Source organism: Mirounga angustirostris, unplaced genomic scaffold (assembly GCF_029215605.1).
Source record: "Mirounga angustirostris isolate CCGP_5_RB_7025 unplaced genomic scaffold, mMirAng1.0.hap1 SCAF_15, whole genome shotgun sequence".
Lineage (NCBI taxonomy): Eukaryota > Metazoa > Chordata > Mammalia > Carnivora > Phocidae > Mirounga > Mirounga angustirostris.
The window spans coordinates 67,731,791-67,754,012 of NW_026991723.1; the positions used below are offsets into that span (position 1 = coordinate 67,731,791).

At 34.7% G+C, this 22,222-nt stretch overlaps 1 protein-coding gene across 2 annotated transcripts in view; it reads left to right on the top strand.

Moving 5' to 3' along the window:
• Positions 1-22,222, top strand: part of TMEM38B (transmembrane protein 38B) — a 91,884-nt gene that overhangs the window by 35,116 nt on the left and 34,546 nt on the right. The window contains exons 5-6 of one of the 2 annotated variants that reach the window (XM_045882843.3): positions 2,150-2,267; positions 18,588-20,527. In XM_045882843.3, the coding sequence (XP_045738799.1) occupies positions 2,150-2,267; positions 18,588-18,803 (334 nt within the window). In that variant the 3' untranslated portion in view covers positions 18,804-20,527. Of the gene's footprint in view, positions 1-2,149; positions 2,268-18,587; positions 20,528-22,222 lie in introns of those variants that run through there. The other variant, XM_054509329.2, reaches the window with a different exon arrangement.

Genomic DNA, 22,222 nt, shown 5'->3' on the forward strand with positions numbered 1-22,222 from the left:
AGGAATAGACATGAGATTATCCAGAAAAGATATGTGGAGGACCATCTTAACTAATGTCATGGATCCCTGTGTCATATGCTGGAGACCCACAAGGTTTTTGAAAATGTTCTATCAGTAGAAACACTGCCAGCTTGCACTAAAAGGGACAGAGAGAAGGTGAAATAAAAGGAGGCTGTCAGACTCCCAGAAATCTATAGGCAGGAAACAGGCTGATAAAACTGCTCAGCTGCAAACATGTGTTACCCTTCAAAGAAAAGGAAAAATGGATTTTGGTCTGAAGCCATGGGCCTAGAGGTCTGAGGCCAGGCCCACAGGTTGGAGTCCAGGTGCAAAGGCCAGAGCCATGAGTGCAGAAGCTGGAGCTGTGGACTCAGAGGATGGAGCCTAATGTCACAGAGGATTATTCCCAAGCCTTGAAACCTTGAAACCTAATGGAATTTGCCCTGCTGGATTTAGAAATCGCATAGGACCAGTGACCTCTTTCTTCTTTTCCTTTTGTTTTCTCCCTTTTGGAATGAAGTGTCTCTATTACCATATACCTATTCTACTATTGTATTTTGGATGCAGATAAGCTCATTTTCTAATTTCATAGGAAACTAATGTAAGAATATTTTCTAAATGCATCCTGATCTTCCAAACCAGTCTCATTGACTAAATCTCAGCCCTTCAATTCCCTGTCCCATTTTATTGTCTGCAGAATCCTTGCTTTTCAGATTCAGTGCCTCTGAATTTATGCTCGAAGGGAATGCAATCCCTCAGAGCATATGCTAAGAAGAATCCATAATGAGGTACTGTGGTACAGAACCCAAACTGTTAGAAACCAAGAATAGCAAAATGAGGTTAAGATAAACCTAATTCCTGGGGCGCCTGTGTGGCTCAGTTGGTTAAGCGACTGCCTTCGGCTCAGGTCATGATCCCGGGGTCCTGGGATCGGGTCCTGTGTTGGGCTCCCTACTTGGCGGGAAGCCTGCTTCTCCCTCTCCCACTCCCCCAGCTTGTGTTCCCTCTCTCGCTGTCTCTCTCTCTGTCAAATAAATAAATAAAATCTTAAGGAAAAAAAAAAGATAAACCTAATTCCTTTTTCTTTTGATCTCATCCTTTAAAAATGTCAATTTGGTGTACATTTTATAATACAGTTGTATGTATATGTAACTTATAAATTAATTGATAAACACATATTAGTGTCTTAAAACACTTTTTCCTTTTTGGGTACCAATAAAGATTCACAGTTAAAAAGTTTTAGAGACCATTGTTCCAAAACATGAGTGCTACCCAGTCAGCTGTTATGCAAGGTCTAAACCCCTGGTGCCCAAACCTAATCCTGTTTTGAACTCAGTCCTCAGCTTATAATAAATAAATAGGTAATTTTTCATGAAATGAAATTTGTCATATTTTGCAGTGTGGCATTCTAAGAGTTTATCATTTATCTTTCTGCAGTTGTAAGCACAAAGCTAGATAATGATCTGTTACTAAGATATACTTTAAATATGTGGCAAATATATAATATGAAAGTAATGCTTTTTGTAGATTACCATCTTACTGTAGATGTTAAAATTTCAGACTTAATTTGTTAAGATACTAGCAAACACTAATATTCTGTGTTGGGCTTAGCAAAGTAATGTGTTGGATCCGGCTCCTACTGTTACATGGGAGCTGATTGTGCGCATCTGTCTCTTCTCTGTTCTTCATAGCACCCTGAAATTTACTGTGATGGGAGTATTTACACCATGGAAATGGGAAAATACTATAAATCAGGGCTTTCTTTTCCTTTTCCCACCTGACTGAAGGAGCTTGTTTTGTCCTATAATGACTAATCTTTTTCCAAGTCATACTGTGGAACATGGGACTTTCAAATCTTTGTGAAAAAGTATTATATGGTCAGATGTATTTCAGAAATACTGTATATAGAAATGAACTTTATCAGAGAGTCACAATATATGTATGAACATTCTAAGATCTCTGGTATTTTATCAGAGTGAAATTACACTTTATATAACTTAGCACTTCTAAAACTTTGTAAGTATGTTTACATTAACTTATTTTTGTCTATTAATAACTCATTAAATTAATATTTTCCAGAGTATTCTTTGAGAAATTAGAGATGGATCATGTTTATTACTTACTGACTTAAAATGTGTTTTATTTTCAGCCCTGCCAAGGTAACCCTACTGGGGTCAGTTATCTTCACTTTCCAGCACATGAAGCATCTGGCAGTATCAAGGCATAACCTTATGTTCCTTTATACCATGTTTCTTGTGGCCACAAAGGTAAGAATTCAAAGTAGCTGTAAATCAGTATTATAAATTCTGTATGATCAGAATTCTGCATACTTGGCAGGTAACAGGAACATTTATTTTTTATTATTACAGTCTAAAAAAGTAAATTTTGGGATTGTTTATTCAGCACATCCATGACTTTCTGAAACAGAGCTCTTGTTTGATTCCTCATTTGACTTATTTCGAGGCTATCAGGAAAGATTTACAGATAGTCTAATAGTATATCGGATGCCAGAGAGTAGTGGAAATAGCTATAGCTGATCAGAGACTGCAGACAGCGTTGTCTCATTTGTAAAATTAGGTACTTGTGGTAGGTGTTCTCTGAGGTTCCTTTAAGCTTTAACATTACAAAATTTTTCTAGTAGGTCATACTTGTGCTTAGTCTCTTGTATTATAATTGCCTCGTTGGAAGCTTTATTGTATCTTGAAGATAGGAGATAGTGTGGTGTAAGATCACAGGTTTTGTCGACAGGCAGTCTTAAGTGCAAATCCTAGCTTTGCTATTTAATTCCTGAGTAGGCAAGTCACTTAATGTCTCTGAATCCTGATTTCCTCGTCTTCATTGTGTGATTGTTGGAAGGATTTGGGGATGGTGCATATCCTTCTATCACTGTGACACATCTTACGAATTTTATTTGGACCACGAGGCTAATTCTGATTATTGTTATTCTTTTTTTTTTTTTTAAAGATTTTATTTATTTATTTGAGAGAGAGAGAATGAGAGAGAGCACGAGAGGGAAGAGGGTCAGAGGGAGAAGCAGACTCCCTGCTGAGCAGGGAGCCTGATGCGGGACTCGATCCCGGGACTCCAGGATCATGGCCTGAGCCGAAGGCAGTCACTTAACCAACTGAGCCACCCAGGTGCCCTGATTATTGTTGTTATTAACCATTATTAGATATTGTTCCCTATTCAAAAGTAGACAGTTGGTTTTAAAATAAGATTATTATTTAAGTGTAGAGGAATTGTATAGCTAATTCTGTCTTAGCCTAGGTATTTTTGGTTAAAAACTTACCTATGGGGGCGCCTGGGTGGCTCAGTCGTTAAGCATCTGCCTTCAGCTGGGGTCATGATCCCGGGGTCCTGAGATCAAGCCCCATATCGGGCTCCATGCTCCGCAGGAAGCCTGCTTCTCCCTCTCTCACTCCCACTGCTTGTGTTCCCTCTCTCACTGTGTCTGTCTCTGTCAAATAAATAAATAAAATCTTTAAAAAAAAAAAAACTTACCTATGAAATTCTTAAAAGGAAAACCATATATATTATATAAATTTATATCTTAGAAAGAGCCAAGTTGCTATAGGGATCATTTACTTTTGTTTCAGTAGTCTCTGCAGTGGAGCTGATCTGTGGCTGTAATTCAAGTACTTCAGGTATCTGAGGCAGTCTCTTCATATGTGTCCTTACCTTCCAGTCCTCACGTTTTGAGCTGTATATATTTTTTTGTAACAGCTTATTGAGATATATGTTACATACCATACAATTCATCCATTTAAGTGTACATTTCAGTGTTTTGTTTTGTTTTTGTGTAGTCACAGAATTGTGTGGCTGTCACCATAATCAATATTAAAACATTTTCAGTACTCCAGAAAAAATTATCATGCCCATTAGCAGTCTTCACATTTTTCCTCAGGCCCTCCAACTGTAGGCAACCACTGTTCTATTCTCTAGTGTTTTTGTCTCTATAAATTTGCCTATTCTAACATTTCATGTAATTGGTATCATAAATATGTGGCCTTGTGACTAGTTTCTTTATTTAGTGTAATGTTTTTGAGGTTCATCCATATTGTAGTATGTATCAGTATATTATTCCTTTTTTATTGCCAAATAATAGTCCATCATATGGATATACCACATTTTGTTTATCCATCATTTGATGGATATTTGGGTTTTATTTTTTGGTTAGTAGGAATAATGAACTATGAGCATTATTGTACTTTTTTGGTGTGGATATGTATTTCATTTCTTTGGGGTATGTCATATAGAAATGGACTAGATAATATAGTAATTCTGTGTTTAGCCTTTGGGGAACTAATAGACTGTTCTCCATGGTGGTTTCATCATTTTACATTCCCACCAACAGTGTATGAAAATTCTCATTTCTCATACCATCATCACTGCTTGTCTTTTTTATTAGAGCCATCCTAGTGGGTGTGAAGTGGCATCTTATTGTGATTTTTATTTAGATTTCCCTGATGACTGATGATGTTTAGCAGCTTTTCATGTGCTTGTTTGTAGATCTTCTTTGGAAAAAATGTCTCTTTAGATCACTTGCCCATTTTTAATTGTTTCATTTGTCTCTTTAATGTTGAGTTGTAAGAATTCCTCATATATCTGATTTGCAGATATTTTTTCCCATTCTGTGGATTGTCTTTCACTTTCTTGGTAATGTTTTTAGAAGCACTGATTTCTAAAATTTTGATGAAGTCCAATTTACCTATTTTCTCTTTTGTTGTATATGCTTTTGGTGTCATATCTAAGAAACTATTGCTAAATCTAAGGTTAAAATTAGATTACCTCTATGTTTTCTTGTACTAGTTTTATAGTTTTAGCTCTAATATTTAGCTCTATGATCTATTTTGAGTTAATTTTTGGGTATGGTATGAGGGAGGATTCAGTTCAACTTCATTCTTTTACATTCTGTGTGGATATGTATTTTTACATTCTTGTAGATTCTGTGGATATCTAGTCATTAGTATTATGTGTTGAAAAGACTATTCTTTCCCTCATTGAATTGTCTTGGCAACCTTGCTGAAAATCAACTGTAAATGTGAGGATATTATCATTCTGCTAGTACCACACTGTCTTAATTATTTCAGCTTTGTAGTTAGTTTTGAAATTGAGAAGTGCGAATCCTCTGAATTTGTCCTTTCTAAGGATTGTTTTGACCATTCTGGGTCACTTGCATTTCCATATAAATTTTAGGTTTAACTTCACAATTTCTGCAAATGAGGCCAGCTCATATTTTCTTAGAGATTGTATTGAATCTGCAAATAGGTTTGGGAGTATTATCACCCTAACACTTTTAAGGCTATCACTCTGTCAAGACAGATGTCTTTCCATTTATTAGGTCTTTTAAAATATTTTTTCATGATGTTTTCAGTGTACGAGTTGTATACTCCTTTTGTTAAATTTCTTCCTATTTCTATTTGATGAAGTAGTAAATGTAATTGCTTTTTTGTTTTATTTCCAGGTTGTATACATTGTAAATGTGTAGAAATAAAATTGATTTTTGATCTTGTATCCTGTAACCTTGCTAATAAACTTGTTAGCTCTAATAGGTTGTCGTGGATTTTTTTGGTGTGGATTCCTTAGGATTTTATGTATTTAAAATCACGTCAACCTCGGGCGCCTGGGTGGCTCAGTTGGTTAAGCGACTGCCTTCGGCTCAGGTCATGATCCTGGAGTCCCGGGATCGAGTCCCATGTCGGGCTCCCTGCTCAGCAGGGAGTCTGCCTCTCTCTCTGACCCTCCCCCCTCTCATTCTCTCTCTCAAATAAATAAATAAAATCTTCAAAAAAAAAAAAATCATGTCAACCTCAAATAGAGATGGTTTTACTTTTTTTTTTTTTAAGACTTATTTATTTGAGAGAGAGAGGCAGAGGGAAGAGGAGAGGGAGAGAGAGAATCCTCAAGCAGGCTCCCTGCTGAACACAGAGCCCGACGCAGGGCTTGATCCCAGAACCTTGAGTTCATGACCCGAGCCAAAATCAAGAGTTGGCCACCTAACCAACTGAGCCACCCAGGTGCCCCTACTTCTTTCTTTCCAATCTACATGTTTTCTATCTAATTTTCTTGTGCAATTGCCCTGGCTAAACAATCTAATACAGTGTTAAATAGAAATAGAACAAACATCCTTGTTTTTTTCCTGGATCTTAGGGAGAAGTCATTTAGTCTTTCACTATTAAGTATGATATTAACTGTGGCGCTTTCATTGATGCCCTTTATCAGATTGAGGAAGTTAGTTAGATCCCTTCTAGTTTGTTGAGTGTTTTCATCATGAAGGAGTGTTGGGAGATGTATAATTTCTGAGATTTTCTAACTTTAATCTTTAAAAAAAATGAATGTGTGTTGTGGGTTTATTAGTAAGAATAAGTAGGACCAGTATCTTGAATTTTTTAATTACAAGGATCAGTTTTTGTTGAAGACCTAATTAATAAAAAAGAGTTTTTCTTACAGTATTTGCTGGACATATAGTTCTTTATTATAATACCTAAACTTAAACACCATATTGCATAATAACATAGAGTATTGAACTTGTCTCATAATATTTCCCAGCATTTTCCTTATTTTCCACCAACTTCCAAATAGAATGTGCATTTTAACCCATATTTTTTGCCTAAATTCCATTTAGATTTATATTAATTTTTAAATGGCTTGTCATTTGTTTCTGAGTAGCTACTATAGTTTTTCATTTCTTAGATATGAAAAACGGATTTTTTTATATTGACAGAATATATAGGGAAAAATTTGGCAGTAATTATTTTATTTATTTTTCTTTACTTTGCTATTTTCCTGTATTATGTATATAGTCAGGAAATGTGCATTGTCTCTTTGTTTTGGATAATAATCTAGTGTTTTGGCGTATACAGAGATGCTAATAAATATGATTTGTCTTTTCAAAGAGAATAACTGCCCAAAAGTAAAACAAGTACATAGAAAGCTATAATACAAGTATAAAAATTGAGTTCTGTAAGAGAAACAGAAAGTAAATGCCTCTACCATTGCTCAATCTGTAGTATCTCTTTTGATATCTCAACCCACTAGCAGCCACTCTGTGGTAAGCCACAGGAGGTCTCTCTCTTGACATGTGCAGGCTAGCCCTAAGCCAAGGACTTGTGGCACCATCTCATATAGATATCTGGAGTCTCCTCCCCTGCTCCCTGTGCCTACTCAGTTTCCTCCTATTTGATACCCTGCCCTGCAGATTCAAGTCCATTTAGCTTCACTGACCTCAGTCTCTGGCACCTCAATTTCAAGTTCTAGCTTTCTGTTTGAGAAATTGTCCTGAGACAGAAGTGAGGGTACATGTGTGAATCACTTTATCAGTTACTCTCTTCTTATGATCAGTCTTACACTCTCTGTTGTCAGTGCCCAAAAGTAGTTACTTCTTTTTTTGGTCAAGTTTATGGTTTTTATGCCTGGAGTCTAGAACTAGTTATTCTATAGTCAAGGATCTTACTTGATCAGTCTTGTCAGAGGTTTTTGTGTATTATCAATCTTTTCAGAGGACCAACTTTTGGTTTTGTTGTTTTTCTCAATCATACTGTTTTACATTGTTGTGTCTCAGGTCACATGTTTTCATGTATATGCTTTTACTGTCATTCAGTTTAAATTCCTCTTTTTTTTTTCTTTTTTTTAAGATTTAGCCATTCATTTTAGAGAGAGAAAGAGCATGCAAGCGAGTGCAGGGAGGGGCAGAGGGAGAGGGAGAGAGAAACTTCAGCAGACTCCTCGCTGAGTGGGGAGCTGGATGCAGGGCTCACTTCCAGGATCCTGAGATCATGACCTGAACCAAAACCGAGAGTCAGACGCTTAACTGACTGCATCACTCAGGCACCCCAGTTTAAATTCCTTTTAACTTAAAATTTCTTTGATAAAAAATGTTTAAGAGTATGTTTTATAATTTCAGACATTAAAAAAATCTTTTAAACTTTTAAAAACTTTTCTTTAACTGCATTATAGACAGTATATGTGGTCTGTTATTCTCTGGTGTTTGTTGAGACTTCATTTCTATACAAGTATTGATTAGATTTTATAATTACTTGTATATATGAAAAGTAAGTATATTCTTTATTTTGGAGGCATAAGGAGTCTGCATATATCTATACATATGCTTGCTCATTATGTTTCAAATATATAGTTACTAATTTTTCTATGTCTGATCTATTAATTTTGTTTCTTCCTGAGAGAAGTGTGTTAAACTTCTCCCTCCTTCTCTTCTTGTCTCTTTTCCTCCCTCTTATCTTCCTTTCCTTTCTTCCTTTCTTCCATAGCCCAAGCAACTGAACATTCAGTGATGTTCAGCCCTTGTAGAATCCTAGTTTCATTCAAGGAGGACTCACTACTTTTCCAGCTCTCACAAGTCATTTATGATGGTTAAAATCCAAGTCTCAGAGGAAAGAAATAGGTGCCGACTAAGACTGTTGGTATAAAGAAAAGCACACGGGCTTTGGAGTGAGAATGTGAAATCCAGGCTTCACGATTTTGAGCAAGTCATTTATGTTTCTTAACCTAGAGTTACACATACCCTAAGGGGTGTATGGCTCTTTTTTGGCTCTAGCTGTACAAAGTCACATTATAAGTGTGATGTATTATGTACTATTGGTTGATCTCATTGTTAATTATTATAAACATTTTTAAGTTAAACAGGGATATATTATGGGATAGAATTCAAAATTCACATTTTTTTAAGATAAGATAAAATATGACATTTTATATTTGGCATGCCTTTGTTTTGAGCTCTGCCAAGTTCCCTTTCTTTCATCAGAGATTATTTGAGAAAAGTTTGAGAAGCATGGATTATCTTTTGGCTCCTTGGTATAAGGAGTTATGGTGAAATAGTGTTATTGTGAAATAAAATACAGGGAGACGAGTGGTTTAGAGTGATTAAAACTGAAAAGAGGCTGTTGGACTTTGAAATGAAGAGGTATTTGGTGACCTTAGTAAAAGCAGTTTCAGTGGACTGGTAGAGAATAGAAAAATGATTATAATAGACTGAGGTAAATAAGAGGAATTGAAGACAAAGCATACAAACTATTTAAAGGGATTTGGAGAGAGTATAAATAGAAATAGCTTGGGAAAGCAGTTTGGCAATATTTGACAAAGTTGAAGAGTCACATATCTTGTGACCTGTTAATTCCTTTTCTAGGTATAACCTACAGCAAGCAGTCTCCCAGTGTGTGGTACAGAGCCCGACTTCATCAGTATCTCTTTTTAAAAATGTTTTAACAAAGTAGCATTTTTTCTTTTAGATCCCTCTAATACCCAAGCCACCGACTTATTCTTTCGTGTACTCTGATTTCTTCTTATTATTTTATGTGGTCTTTTATTAAGAGTCTCAGATCTGAAAAATTGGACTCAAAGATCTTATACAGAAAGTTAATCTGACTGATTGATGGTACATTTTCCAGAAATACAAAGGATAACTTCAAAGGGCTGTTACATTTACAAAAAACTTAGGAACAAGCTCTTTAAAAAATTTTTAAATACCTAACTTATTAAATTTAATTTTCATACAATAAAATATACTCATTCTAAGATTACATTTTGATGAGTTTTGACAAATTTATGTATGTGCTTAATTATCATAATCAAGATATGGAATATTTCCATTACTTCAGAAAGGTCCTGTGTACTACTCCAATAAATCCCAACTATTGTTTATAGCTCCATGGTACCACTTACCCTGTTTCTGTCACTATAGAGTAATCTTTTTTCAAGTTTCATATAAATGGAATCGTAAACTATGTATCTTTTGTGTCTGGCTTCTTTTGTTCAGCATAATGTGTTTTTTTTTTAAGATTTTATTTTAGAGAGAGAGCAAAAGCACAAGTGGGGGGAGGGGCAGAGGGACAAGCAGACTCCCCGCTGAGTGGGGAGCCCAACGTGGGGCTCGATTCCAGGACCCTGAGATCATGACCTAGCCAAAATCAAGAGTTGGCCGCTTAACCAACTGAGCCACCCAGGTGCCCCTGTTCAACGTAATGTTTTTGAGATTTACCCATGCTGTTGCATATTCTTTTTTATTGCTGAGTAGCATTATACACCCCAGTTTGTTTATCCAGTTATCTGTTGACAGATTTTGGATTGTTTCTAGTTTTTTATTTTTCCAATAAGGTTATTATGAATAAAGTTGCTATGAACACATGTACTTCGTGTGGACATATATTTTCATTTCTCTTGGATAAATGACTAGGAGTGGAATTACTGGGTCATATGGAAAGCATATGTTTAATGTTTAAAAAAACTGGCACACTGTTTTTCAAAATGGTTATACCCATCAACATTACTATCAGCAGTGTATGAGAGTTCCAGTTGTTCTACATCCTTGCCAATATTATTGTCAGTCTTTAGCCATTTTCTGTATATGTAGTGGTATCTCACTGTAGGTTTTTGTTTTTTGTTTTTTGTTTTGCATTTCTCTGATAAACTAGAGATTTGAGCATCTTTTCCTGTGCTTATTGGCTATTTATATTATTGTTAAGCAGTGTTTGTTCCAATCTTTGCCCATTTTTGAAAATTGGATGGTTTGTCTTCTTACTGAGTTGTAACAGTTTTCTGTATATTCAGGATACCAATCCTTTGTGAGATATATGAATTGCAAATGTTTTTCTCCTAGTTGGTGGCTTTCTTTTTTGTTTCGTTAGTATTGTCGTTAGAAGAGAGGTTTTTAGTTTTGATGAAGTTCAATTTATGAAATTTTCCTTTTGTGGTCCTGCTTTTTGTGTACTATGTAAGTAATCCTTCCATACCCCAGGGTTGTGAGGATTTTTCGCCTGTATTTTCCTCTTACAATTTTTGCCTTTATATTTAGGTATGTGATCCATTTCAAATTAAGTTTTATGATTGGCATAAAATAAGGGTCAGATTTATTTTTTCCATATGAACACGAGTTTGTTCCAGCACCATTTGTTGAAAAGACTGTCTTTTCCTTCATTGAATTATATTGGCACCTTTGTTGAGTATCAGTTGCCCTTATATGTATGGGTCTATTTCTGGACTATGTTCTGTTCCATTGATTTATATGTCTATCTTTAACCAATACCAAATTGTTTTATGTAACTATAATTTTATAATGAGTCTTGAAATCAAATAGTGTAAGTACTTCAAATTTATTCTTTCTCAAGATTTCTTTGGATGTTTTAGGTGTTTTACATTTTCATATAAGTGTTAAGATTAGGATGTCACTTTCTACAAAAAAACCCCAACACGGCTTCTAGGATTGTGATTGAGATTGTGTTGTGTTCATAGATCCATTTGGGAGAAATAATATCTTAAAAATATTGAACCTGCCAATCTATCAATATGATATATTTCTCTATTTAGGTCTTCTTAAATTTTTGTGTTTTCATTGTTTTACATATATTTTGTTAAATTTAAATTTATCCTGAAGTAGTTCATATTTTTGGATGCCTTTATAAATAGCAATTTAAAAATTTTCAATTCTATAGTTTACATTGCTTGTATGTAGATATATAGTTGATTCTTGCATGTTTTTCTTGTTTTCTATGACCCTTCTAAATTTACTTATTCTGTTATATTTTGTGTAGATTTCTTAGCATTGTCTACATATACAATCTTGTCTATAATTTTTTATTTTTTCTTTTTTAATATGGATGCTGTTTATTTCTTTTTATTGCCTTATTGTTCTGGCTAGAACCTCTAGTACAACGGTGAATAGAAATGGTGAGTGAGAGTGGACATCTTTGTCTTGTTCCTAACCTTAGTGGGGAAACATTCATCATATATTAAGTATGATGTGAGCTGTAAGTTCTTATCAGTATACTTTATCAGGTTGAGGAAATTCCCTTATATTCCTAATTTGGTGAGAATTTTTATCACGAATTGGTTTGGAATTTTGTTAAATGCTTTGTACTGTATAGGTTGAGGTGATCATATGGTTTTTTCCCTCCTGTATTCTGTTAATATAGTAGATTACATTGATTTTAAAAAATGTTGTATCAACCTTTCATTTCTGTGACAAACCCCATTTGGTTATGATGTATCCTTTTTGTATATTGCTAGATTCAATTTGCTGATATTTTGAAAAGATTTTTTTCCAGTGTGTTCATGAAGGATATTGGTTTGCAGTTTTCTTTGTCGTTTCCTTGTCTGGTTTTTGTATCCGCATAACACTTGGCTCATTAAATAAGTTGAGAAGTGTTTGATTCTCTATTCTCTGAAAGCATTTATGTGGGTTGATATTATTTCTTGGTTAAGTGTTTGATATAAGACTTCAGATTTTCTATTTTACTTGTATTCATTTTGGTAAATTGTATTTTTCAAGGAATTTGCCATTTTGCTTAAATTTTTTATTTTATTGGCATGAAATTTTTCATGGCAGTTCCTTGTTACCCTTTTAATGTCTGTGGAATTTGTAGTAATGTCTCCACTTTAGTTCCTGCTACTGGTCATTTGTATCTTCTCTCTCTCTTTTTAAATCTGTCCTGCTAGATGTTTATCAATGTCATTGATTTGTTGGAAAGACCCTGCCTTTAGTGTCATTGTTTTCTGTTTGATATTTCACTAATTTCAGGCCTATACTATGTCCTTCCTTGGACTTACTCTGGGCTTTCTTTATTCTTTTTCTATAAAGAAAAGTTTGATAAGTTTGACTCTATAACACTTTTTTTTAAAAAGTTGCATGGATGAAAGCACCATGGACAAAGTAAAAATACAGCTGTCAAACTGTGATGGAAGTACTTGCAACATATATCACAGAGGTGTATATTTGTAATACATAACAACCTCTTAAAAATTAAGGGATACTGGGCCAAAAACCTGATAGAAAAATTAAAAGGAAGCTGTCAACAGACAATTCACACAGAGCAGATACGATGGCTTTCAAACATGTGAAAAGATGCGCAACACTCATCATTTGAGAAATATTAATTAAAATAACACTCAGATATCATTTCTCATTTATCTGGCTGGCAAAATTTAAAAAGTCTGGCTCTGTGTTCTCTCTGCAAGGCTATGGAGAATCAGACACTCTTGGAATTTTTCATTTTCAGTGTTTTTTTTGGATATTCTTGCATGTTTGTTTTTCTCTTCAATTTTTCCAGCTATTTTTTCATATTGATATGAACTTTAATAGCAATTTGTCTTAACTCCATAAAAAAACTTGTTGGTATTTTTTTATTGAGCTAGTGTTAAATTTATAAATTAACTTGAGGCAGTTATATTACATAGAGAAACAGAGTGAGACAAGAGTGAGGACAGAGCTATGAGATTGTTTAATACTTAGAGAAAGAAGATTCAGAATGGGAAACTGGAAAGAAGTTGTTAGTCAAGCAAGGGGAAAACCAAGATATGGTTTTAGGAAGGATGGACTGGGGAGTTGTGCTGAATGCTGTTGAGAGGTATATTCAGATATTATGTTATTGAAAACATGAATGAGGGACAGTGTTATTAGGCCCTTTGAGGGATACATATGGGCATATAAACTTTGAATAAGACCCAGACTCTGTCCTTAAGATGTTATGAAGAGAAATATGGGAAAGAGAAATATAAGACATGTACACTCTACTTTTAAACTTTATGAGGATAGGGACTAGGTTTGTTTTATTTATCATTGCATCCCTCGCAGTGTGTCTAGTATTTGTGGTAGCTTTTAAATATGTATTTGTTCACTGATAAATGTCAAAAGCCTCTTTTAGAGGTCTCTCTGTATTGAATTCTTCCATACTTAATTATCTAAGACTATACTATCAGAAATGAACAATTCATTTACCCAGTTTATTGAAAAGGACATTTATAAAAATGGAAATTTTAAATTTTTAGTTTGACAGTCATCAGGTTAATAATTACTGATGCCTGAGTAAGTGACATCACCAATGAAGAAAGCATAGATGACCAGAAAACATGGTTGAATATGCCACTTGCCATTGGGAGATCATTCAAAGGCAAGGAGATTTTCTTTGGAGGTTGTCCAAAGGGCTTAATGGAGTAGACACATGAGTTGCCCTGCAAAGGATTGTTTGGATCTGGGGACTTAAAGACAGGAAGTATGTTCTGGGTGGAAAGAGAGTAATAATGCAAATTTTGCTTATATAGATTCTTTCAGTTGTTCATGTGAGGTGGAAACTATGTTTATTCATTGTACTCTCTTTGCTGGGCTCTGTAGAGGATCTAAAAGTACATGAAGTACCATTTGTGCCCTTAAAGAACTTAGGTTGTATGTCACATTTTTCTGGGCATCTTTGACATGCTATAACATGAGATATTACATAAAGACTGTGGTGGAGCTTTAAACAGTTTCTTTACCTGAATTATAGGATATTATAGGATATGTTGTAAATATCAGATTGTCTTTAGGGTTTCTACTTTCTTTTCTTTCTTTCCTTTTTAAGCAAGAGACTGAAGTCAAGTGCTATTTAATTTAGGTATTATGCTTTTTCTGTTAATAGTTTGCTAAATAAGGAGACAGTTTTATATTTTATTTGTAAAAGAATAAGGTGACATTCCATTTGTCACCATTATATTTGTGTTACCTTACTGAATCAAGACCTGGTAAGAGGCTGAATTCACAGAAGTTTGTCCTTGAACCTCATAAGTCTATCTCAGCAGTAATTTCTGATGCCAGCAATACTTCTCAGCTGAGTGATGAGTCTACTGGGAGTGGAGATTCTATTAAAACACTTGACTTTGAAAAATACTATAGTTCATGTACTCAGGAAATACTTTAGATCCTGACGGTCTTCTCTTTTAGTGTTTGTAAAAAGACATTGCTGTTTTCCTGACAGTGGACCATTGTTTTTAACTGAATTCTTTTATTTGTTATTGGCAGTCTATGAAGTCAAGCTATGATCAAGGTAATTATGCTAGTACACCTTATTGTAACTGTTTATTCTAAAGAATAATTTAATATAAAGAAGTTCTTAGATCTTACCCAATAATGACATAAACTTGTAGATTAATATTATATTTAGACTCTTCTTACTCTGTATTCTCTCTCCAGGTGACCACATTCATATTCATGCCTTTCCCTTTTACTTGTATGGTAATGACTTCCAAATCTGTATCTCATACTTAAATATTTGTGACCAGACCTCCATTACTGCATTTACTCTTTTACTGTTCTGTAATTACTGATTTACTCTGTCTCTGACCAGCCTGTCTCTGACCAGTCTGTAAGGACTTACAGGGCACGGACTACATTCAACTTTTTTCTGGCAGCCAGGTGTAATGCACAAGCAGATTATTTTAATCCTGTTGATAGTTGCTTTTAGGTTTTGTTCATGCTGTTCTGTTTTGGGTTTGCCCTTTTAGAATGTGACCCTTTTGGGTCTCAGTTTAAACCTGAGGTATATGCCTAGGCAGTTCCACTTTGGCTGGCCTTGAACTCCAGCCTTCAGCTGGCTGCTGAAGTGTCTGATCAGCTTTTAGCCTTCCAACTGTTGCTCTGCTAGGTTTTTGAAATCTCTTTTGCACAGTTTTGGGTTGGTAAACTTCTCAAGAGCAAGTTATGTGTGGATCTCTGGGCTTACTTTTTTGTGATTCTCTCCTCTTTGAGTTGTATTGCCCTCAAGTCCCAGATGCTTTGGCCTTCTCACACTGCAGCCCTTGTCTCCTTAGCCCATTGGGACTTGTGTTTGCTATGAATTGACACATATCATTAAAAGAAAAAAGCCAAGTTGAATGTGGAGGTCACCTTACTCAGTTAACTTTCTCTTAGGGATCATAGCCATATTAGGTTCAGCCTGATTTGTTATTCTCCAGTGCTTTTTAATGGTTGTTTTATATATTTGTTTTTTTATATTGATTTTGGTGAGAGACTGGGTTTGATATAAGGCATCTTTTTTAGTCATGGCTGGCTTGGAGCCCATGTGCATGCATTTTTTAAAAAGTTTGTTATTTTGTCTATTCTTATTGAGGTCAAAGTCACAAAACAATCAACTATTTCATAGTATACAATTCTGTGACATTTTGTACATTCATAATGTGTGTGCATGCATTTTTAATTTATCTAAACGATAGTATACTATAGCTCTTGTTCTTTGTCTCATTTTCACCTAACAGTATTTTTAAGAATTTTTCCATATTACTTTTCTATTACTATTAATAGTTGCACAGTATGCATTTCACTTACGCATTCTTCTTGATGGACACCTATTCTGTCTCCCAACTCCTCACTACCTAGACAACATTGCAGTTAGTAAGAATTTTATTCTTGATTCCATTTTCCTCAAACAAATAGATTAGGTAGGGGCCTCTTGTGGAGTTTTGATTCCAAAAATTTCTAATTTGATTCATTATCTTAGATCTGCTAGAGGAATTGTCTTTTGGAAATTCTTGGGCTTTTTGGAACCGTTCTAGTCTTTAACATTCTCCCCTCAGATCCATTTTGGTACCAATCTAATTTTTTGAGTAAATCTGATTATCTCCAAACATTGTGCGTTTGCCAGATAAGGAATTGGTAGCACTTTATATTCCACCTCTTAATGTCTTGGTACTTTGTATATAAATATACATGTGGGAAAAATTGGATGAATTAGAGACTTTCTACTCTCCCTCCTAAGGGTAGTATTCTGCAATTTACTGAAAGTCTCTGACTTTAGGTAATGATAGAATGCAGTGTATTTAGTGATTGAGCTCAAAATCTGGGTGTTCCAAACTGCTTTATTGCTTATTAGTTCTGTGACTTTGGGCAAGTTACTGAACCTATCAGTCTTGGTTCACATCTCTATGCTGAGAGTAATAGTGGCGTAATTGTTGGGTTAAATTTAAAGAGGATAAGATCATATAGAACACTTATCAAAGTTCTGCCACGTGTTAAGAGCATAGTAATGGTAGCTGTTATTGGTTGTTTGGTATAGACCATAGATGATATTTTATCTTCCTATTTCCTTTGAATACTAACTGTATTTTTGTGGTTATACTACTCATTTGGCACCCAAAAATATGGTAACTTGTATTATTATTATTAATGAGTTATGTTCTTTTGTTTGGTTAAGTATAAACTTGTAGAGACCAGAGATTTTCTAGAACCTAGCTGAGTTTGCTTCTTCTAAAGATTAAGGAATGCATTTTAGCTCAGAAGTAAACCCATGCGTATATAGTCAATTAATTTATGACAGAGGGGCCAAGAATATACCATGGGGGAAGGATGGTTTCTTCAATAAATGGTGCAGGGAAAACTGGAGAACCACATGCAAAAGGATGAAACTGGACCACTATCTTACACTATACACAAAAATTAACTCAAAATGGATTGAAGAACCAAAACCATTAAACTCCTAGAAGAAAATATAGGTGGTAAGCTCCTTGACATCAGTCTTGGCTATTTTTTGGATCTGACACCTAAAGCAAAGGACATCAGAAGCAAAAATAAACAAGTGGAAGTACATTAAACTAAAAAAACTGCACAGCAAAGGAAACTGTTAGCAATATGAAAGGGCAACTTACTGAATGGGAGAAAATATTAGCAAATCATATATCTGATAAGTGGGTGATATCCAGAATACATAAAGGACTCATACAACTGAATAGCAAAAAACCGAACAACCCAATTAAAAAATGGATAGCTCTGAACAGATAATTTTCCAAAGACATACAGATGGCCAACAGGTACATGAAAAGATGCTCAGCATCACTGATAATCAGGAAATGCAAATCAAAACCACAAAGAGATATCACCTCACACCTGTCAGAATGGCTGTTATCAAAAAGACAAGAAGTAACAAGTGTTGGTGAGGATGTGGAGAAAATAGAACCCTGTGCAGTGTTGGTGGGAATGTAAGTTGGTGCAACCACTATGCAAAACAGTATGGAAGTTCCTCAGAAAATTAATAGAACTACCATATGATCTAGCAGTTCCACTATGGATATTTATTTGAAGAAAATGAAGACACTAATTAAAAAAGATAGATGCACCCCCATGTTCATTCCAGCATTATTTACAATAGCCAGGATAATAGAAACAACGTGTCGGTTGATGGATGAATGGAGGAAGAAGATGTAATATATGTGTGTATATGTGTATATATATATTTATACAATGGAATATTCAGTAAAAAATGAAATCTTGCCATTTGCAACAACATGGATGGATCTTGAGGACGTTATGCTAAGTGAAATAACTCAGAGAAAAGCAAATACTACATGATTTCACTTACATGTGAAATCTAAAAAACAAATGAGCAAACAAAACAAAACTTCTAAATATAAGGAATAGATTGGTGGCTGCCAGAGGTAGGGGTTTGGGGGAATGAAATGGACAAAGGGACTCAAAAGGTACAAACTTCTGGTTATAAGTCGTGGGATGTAATGTGCAGCATAGTGACTATAGTTAATAATAGTGTATTGCGTATTTGAAAGCTGCTAAGAGTAAATTTTAAAAGTGCTCATCACACAAAAGATTTGTAACTATATGGTGACCTATTGTGATGATCGCTTTGCAATATATACAAATATTGAATCATGTTTTATATGTGAAACTGTGTCAATTATACCTCAATAAAAAAATTTTTTTTAAGAGTAAAAAATAAGAATGTGTTTTTAATCTTTCTTTCTTTTTAAATTTACTTCTCTTCTCAGTTTTGAGAAGTAGGAAACATTTGTATTTCAATTCAAAACTGAACTTTTTTTTCCAGATAACCATGATGATTACAGAGACTGCTAATGTGCCTTTCGCTCCTTTTGAGGATACATTGAGTCGGATGCTGTTTGGCTGGCAGCAGCAGTTTTCATCATGTGAAAAGAAAAGTGAAACAAAATCATCTTTTAATGGTACTGGTTCATCGACCTCAAAACCTATAGCTGTTGCTTCAGATACTGTTAAAAAGAAACATACTAAGAAGACTGAGTAAATTTACTTTATGAGCTCTAAAGGCAGAAATTTTTTTTCTTATCTACCTGTCTGATTGTGATAAATATTTCTATGTAAATGATGTGAAATAAAGATTACATATAAGGAATGGAGGTGACAAAAAGAAAGAACTTCTTTCTGTTTCAGGGAGATTGTCTCTTTCTGGATTGTAATTCTTGAGTGTTTTGAGTGTATCATGTGAAATTGTTTTCCTAAGTTATATATAAAAGATTCTGTTGTGATTATTTTCATAGTTTTATATTGATAAAGGAGGCTAGATTTTTTCCTAATGTTAGAAAGAGTAAACTTACTATCATTGCAAAATAATAAAAATTAAAGCCTTTGTTTTATTTAGATATCTCCGTACACATTTTTAATTGAATCTGAGCTTTAGTTCAGCAAAATTAAACTTACACTTAACATTACTATTATAATTCCTAGATATGAAATACAATTCCTATTTAACTTTGAGCACTGGGAAAAGTAAACCTTACCTAAACCACTTTATATTGTGAATGAAAAGAAATGACTAGTTTATATTTCAGATATAAACATTGTATTTTTTAACCCACATTAAATGGAAAATATTTGAAATTTTATTTAATTTTTTAAATAGTATTTTTCAGCAAGAACAGAGTATTGGTATGAGTCACGATCTGAAGTCTATTTCATGCCCTTGTTTATAATGTTCCTTTTTCTCCAGAGAAAATTAGGGGTATAATTTTTAATAAATTACTAAGCCCATGTTTTGCTTTGTAAGTTTCATTTTAGGAGCTTATTTTTTTCTCTCTTAAAACACATTCATTTTAACTGTAGAAGCAATTCTTCTTGTCAGCATTTCATATATCCTTAACTTCATTCTTACCTTAGCTGGTCTGGATACAGTGATGATAGTATCTTTAATGATTCGGCACTTCAGTTTAAAAATTTTCCCTTGTGTTGTTCCCTTTCTAATGGGTACTTTTCAGTTTTCTATTTGAATGTCTCTTACTAGTTTGCATATGTTTGTGTTATATTTTAATCTACATATATTATTTTATTTTAAATTAAAACTAATTACCCTTATGTGGAAATGTGCGGTTCTAATGAGAATTGTCCTTGGGCCTTTGATATTAACCAGCTAACCAAGAAGAAGCATAAACTAAAACCTCATACGATAGTCCATTTGAATGAAGAATGATGTTAAATCTGTCCTTATTGGAGAAAAAAGAGAGAAGAAGAAAGGATAATAATGTTAAACTTTCTTGCTTTATTTCTAGCTTAAAAATCTAGTTATAGTTTTAAAATACTGTGACTAACATGATTTTTTTCTACCAAGACCATGAACCTACCTGCAAAGAGTATGTACATAAGGCATTTGGGGATGGCATAGAAGTACTCAAATCACAGTGAAATTAGAAATTTTTTGTTTTTAAAATTTTTTAATATAAACACCAGCAGGGTACTATACTTTTACTTGTTAAATAAAAAAAGATTTTGGTGGGGCGAGGACCTTTGATAGCCTTGGGATGCTAAGAAGTTTACTTTCAATATTGTAACAGAAAGCATTAAACATTTGGGTTTTGTATTATATTTGATACTCTTGTAGTTAAAGACTTTTCAGAATTAACATGTTACTAATTATTGATTTAGCTTTGAAGTGTGGGTTTAACTATAGCTGAAATGGTAGGAGTGTTGTTTTGTACTTGTATTAAAGACAAATTTATTAAAATAAGTTATTTAGCACCAGTGGAGTATTACATTATTTTAATGTTTTTTGTTTTATATTTTTCTTGAGTTAGGAGTTCAGAACTCCTCTGGCATTTTGACTGTTATACAGTATATATCCAATGATTACTGTCCAAATGGAGTATTGGTACAAACTTTATTAATTTAAAGATTTTTTTTATTTATTTGAGACAGAGAGAATGAGAGACAGAGAGCATGAGAGGGAGGAGGGTCAGAGGGAGAAGCAGACTCCCTGCCGAGCAGGGAGCCCGATGTGGGACTCGATCCTGGGACTCCAGGATCATGACCTGAGCCGAAGGCAGTCGCTTAACCAACTGAGCCACCCAGGCTCCCCAAACTTTATTAATTTAAATGTGCATCCTATAACCTTCAATTTCAGGTTCTTAGGAAAAAGCCACTGGAGAACATGGCTTAGGCTTGAAACCTCCCACTCCAAATCTACTCATGTTGCCTAGACTAGAGACTTCACTAGGTTTGCAAAGCAGATTGTTTAGACTTCTTTCCCAACATGTAGCATGAGAGAGGCCTATGGGCCTGTTTGACACGACCAGTCATAGGCAGCAGTGAGAAAGTCAAGAGCTGATAGGTTTCCTTAAGTAAGAGGAGGCAAGATGCTGGTAAGAACATGGGCTGGCTTAGCCCAGTGGTTTCACCCTCTAGTGAAATGTGGCCAAATTAATATCAAACTCTGACTTATCGAATTAGTCACTCTTCTTTGCTGAGGGAGTAAAGGCTGGAGAGGGCCCAGATATGTGAAGTAGGTGGATTTCAGTGGAAATTCCAGCTTCCCTCTAGGCAGAGACCAAAAGGTGGAAATGAGAGAAGAAGGGAGAGATTCCTCGTTTACTGTATTTCTTTGCCATTTCTTTGAGGCCAGACACTTCGTTTAAATCTACCTTAAAGCTCAAGTGGATTGCAGTTGAGTGATATGTTGGAAATGGAATAATGTGTTCATTATTGTTCCTTCTCCTCACTGTTCTCTTGGAGTTTACATTCCACTGGTGGAGAGTCCTGCAGTAAACAAACAGATGTATTCTTGTGGTGATACCAAAGGTTGTGAATAAATATTAAGCAGGACACAAGGATAGAAAGTGAGGGACTCGGGTGTGTTTGTTGAAATAGCATTTTTAGAGAAGACCTTTGTTAAAATTGCATTTTAGCAGAGACCTGAAGAACACATGAGGGAGCAGGCCAGGCAGACATCTGGGTAAGTGCAAGGGTCATTTGGTTTCTTTACATACTTGAGTTAGATTATGTATTTTTTCCGAAAAATTATTGAATTTATTTTTCTTAATAAGTACGATTTCACTCTTCTGGTTTTTAACAGAGATTTTTTTTTTTTTTTAAGATTTTATTTATTTATTAGAGAGAGCACAAGCAAGGGGAACGGCAGCCAGTGGGAAAGGGAGAAGCAGGCTCCCCGCCAAGCAGAGAGCCCATTGTGGGGCTTGATCCCAGGACCCTGGGATCATGACCTGAGCTGAAGACAGATGCTTAACCGACTGAGCCACCCAGGCACCCTGAGATATTTCTTTAATTTGTTTCTATTTTTACCTTTTTTCCCTTGAGGTGAAATTTGCGTACGATGAAATGCAAAAATTATAAGTGTACATTTAAATAGTTCTGACAAATGCATACAACTAGATTTCCTAAACTTCTGTCAAGATATAGAACATTACCAGCACCTTGGGA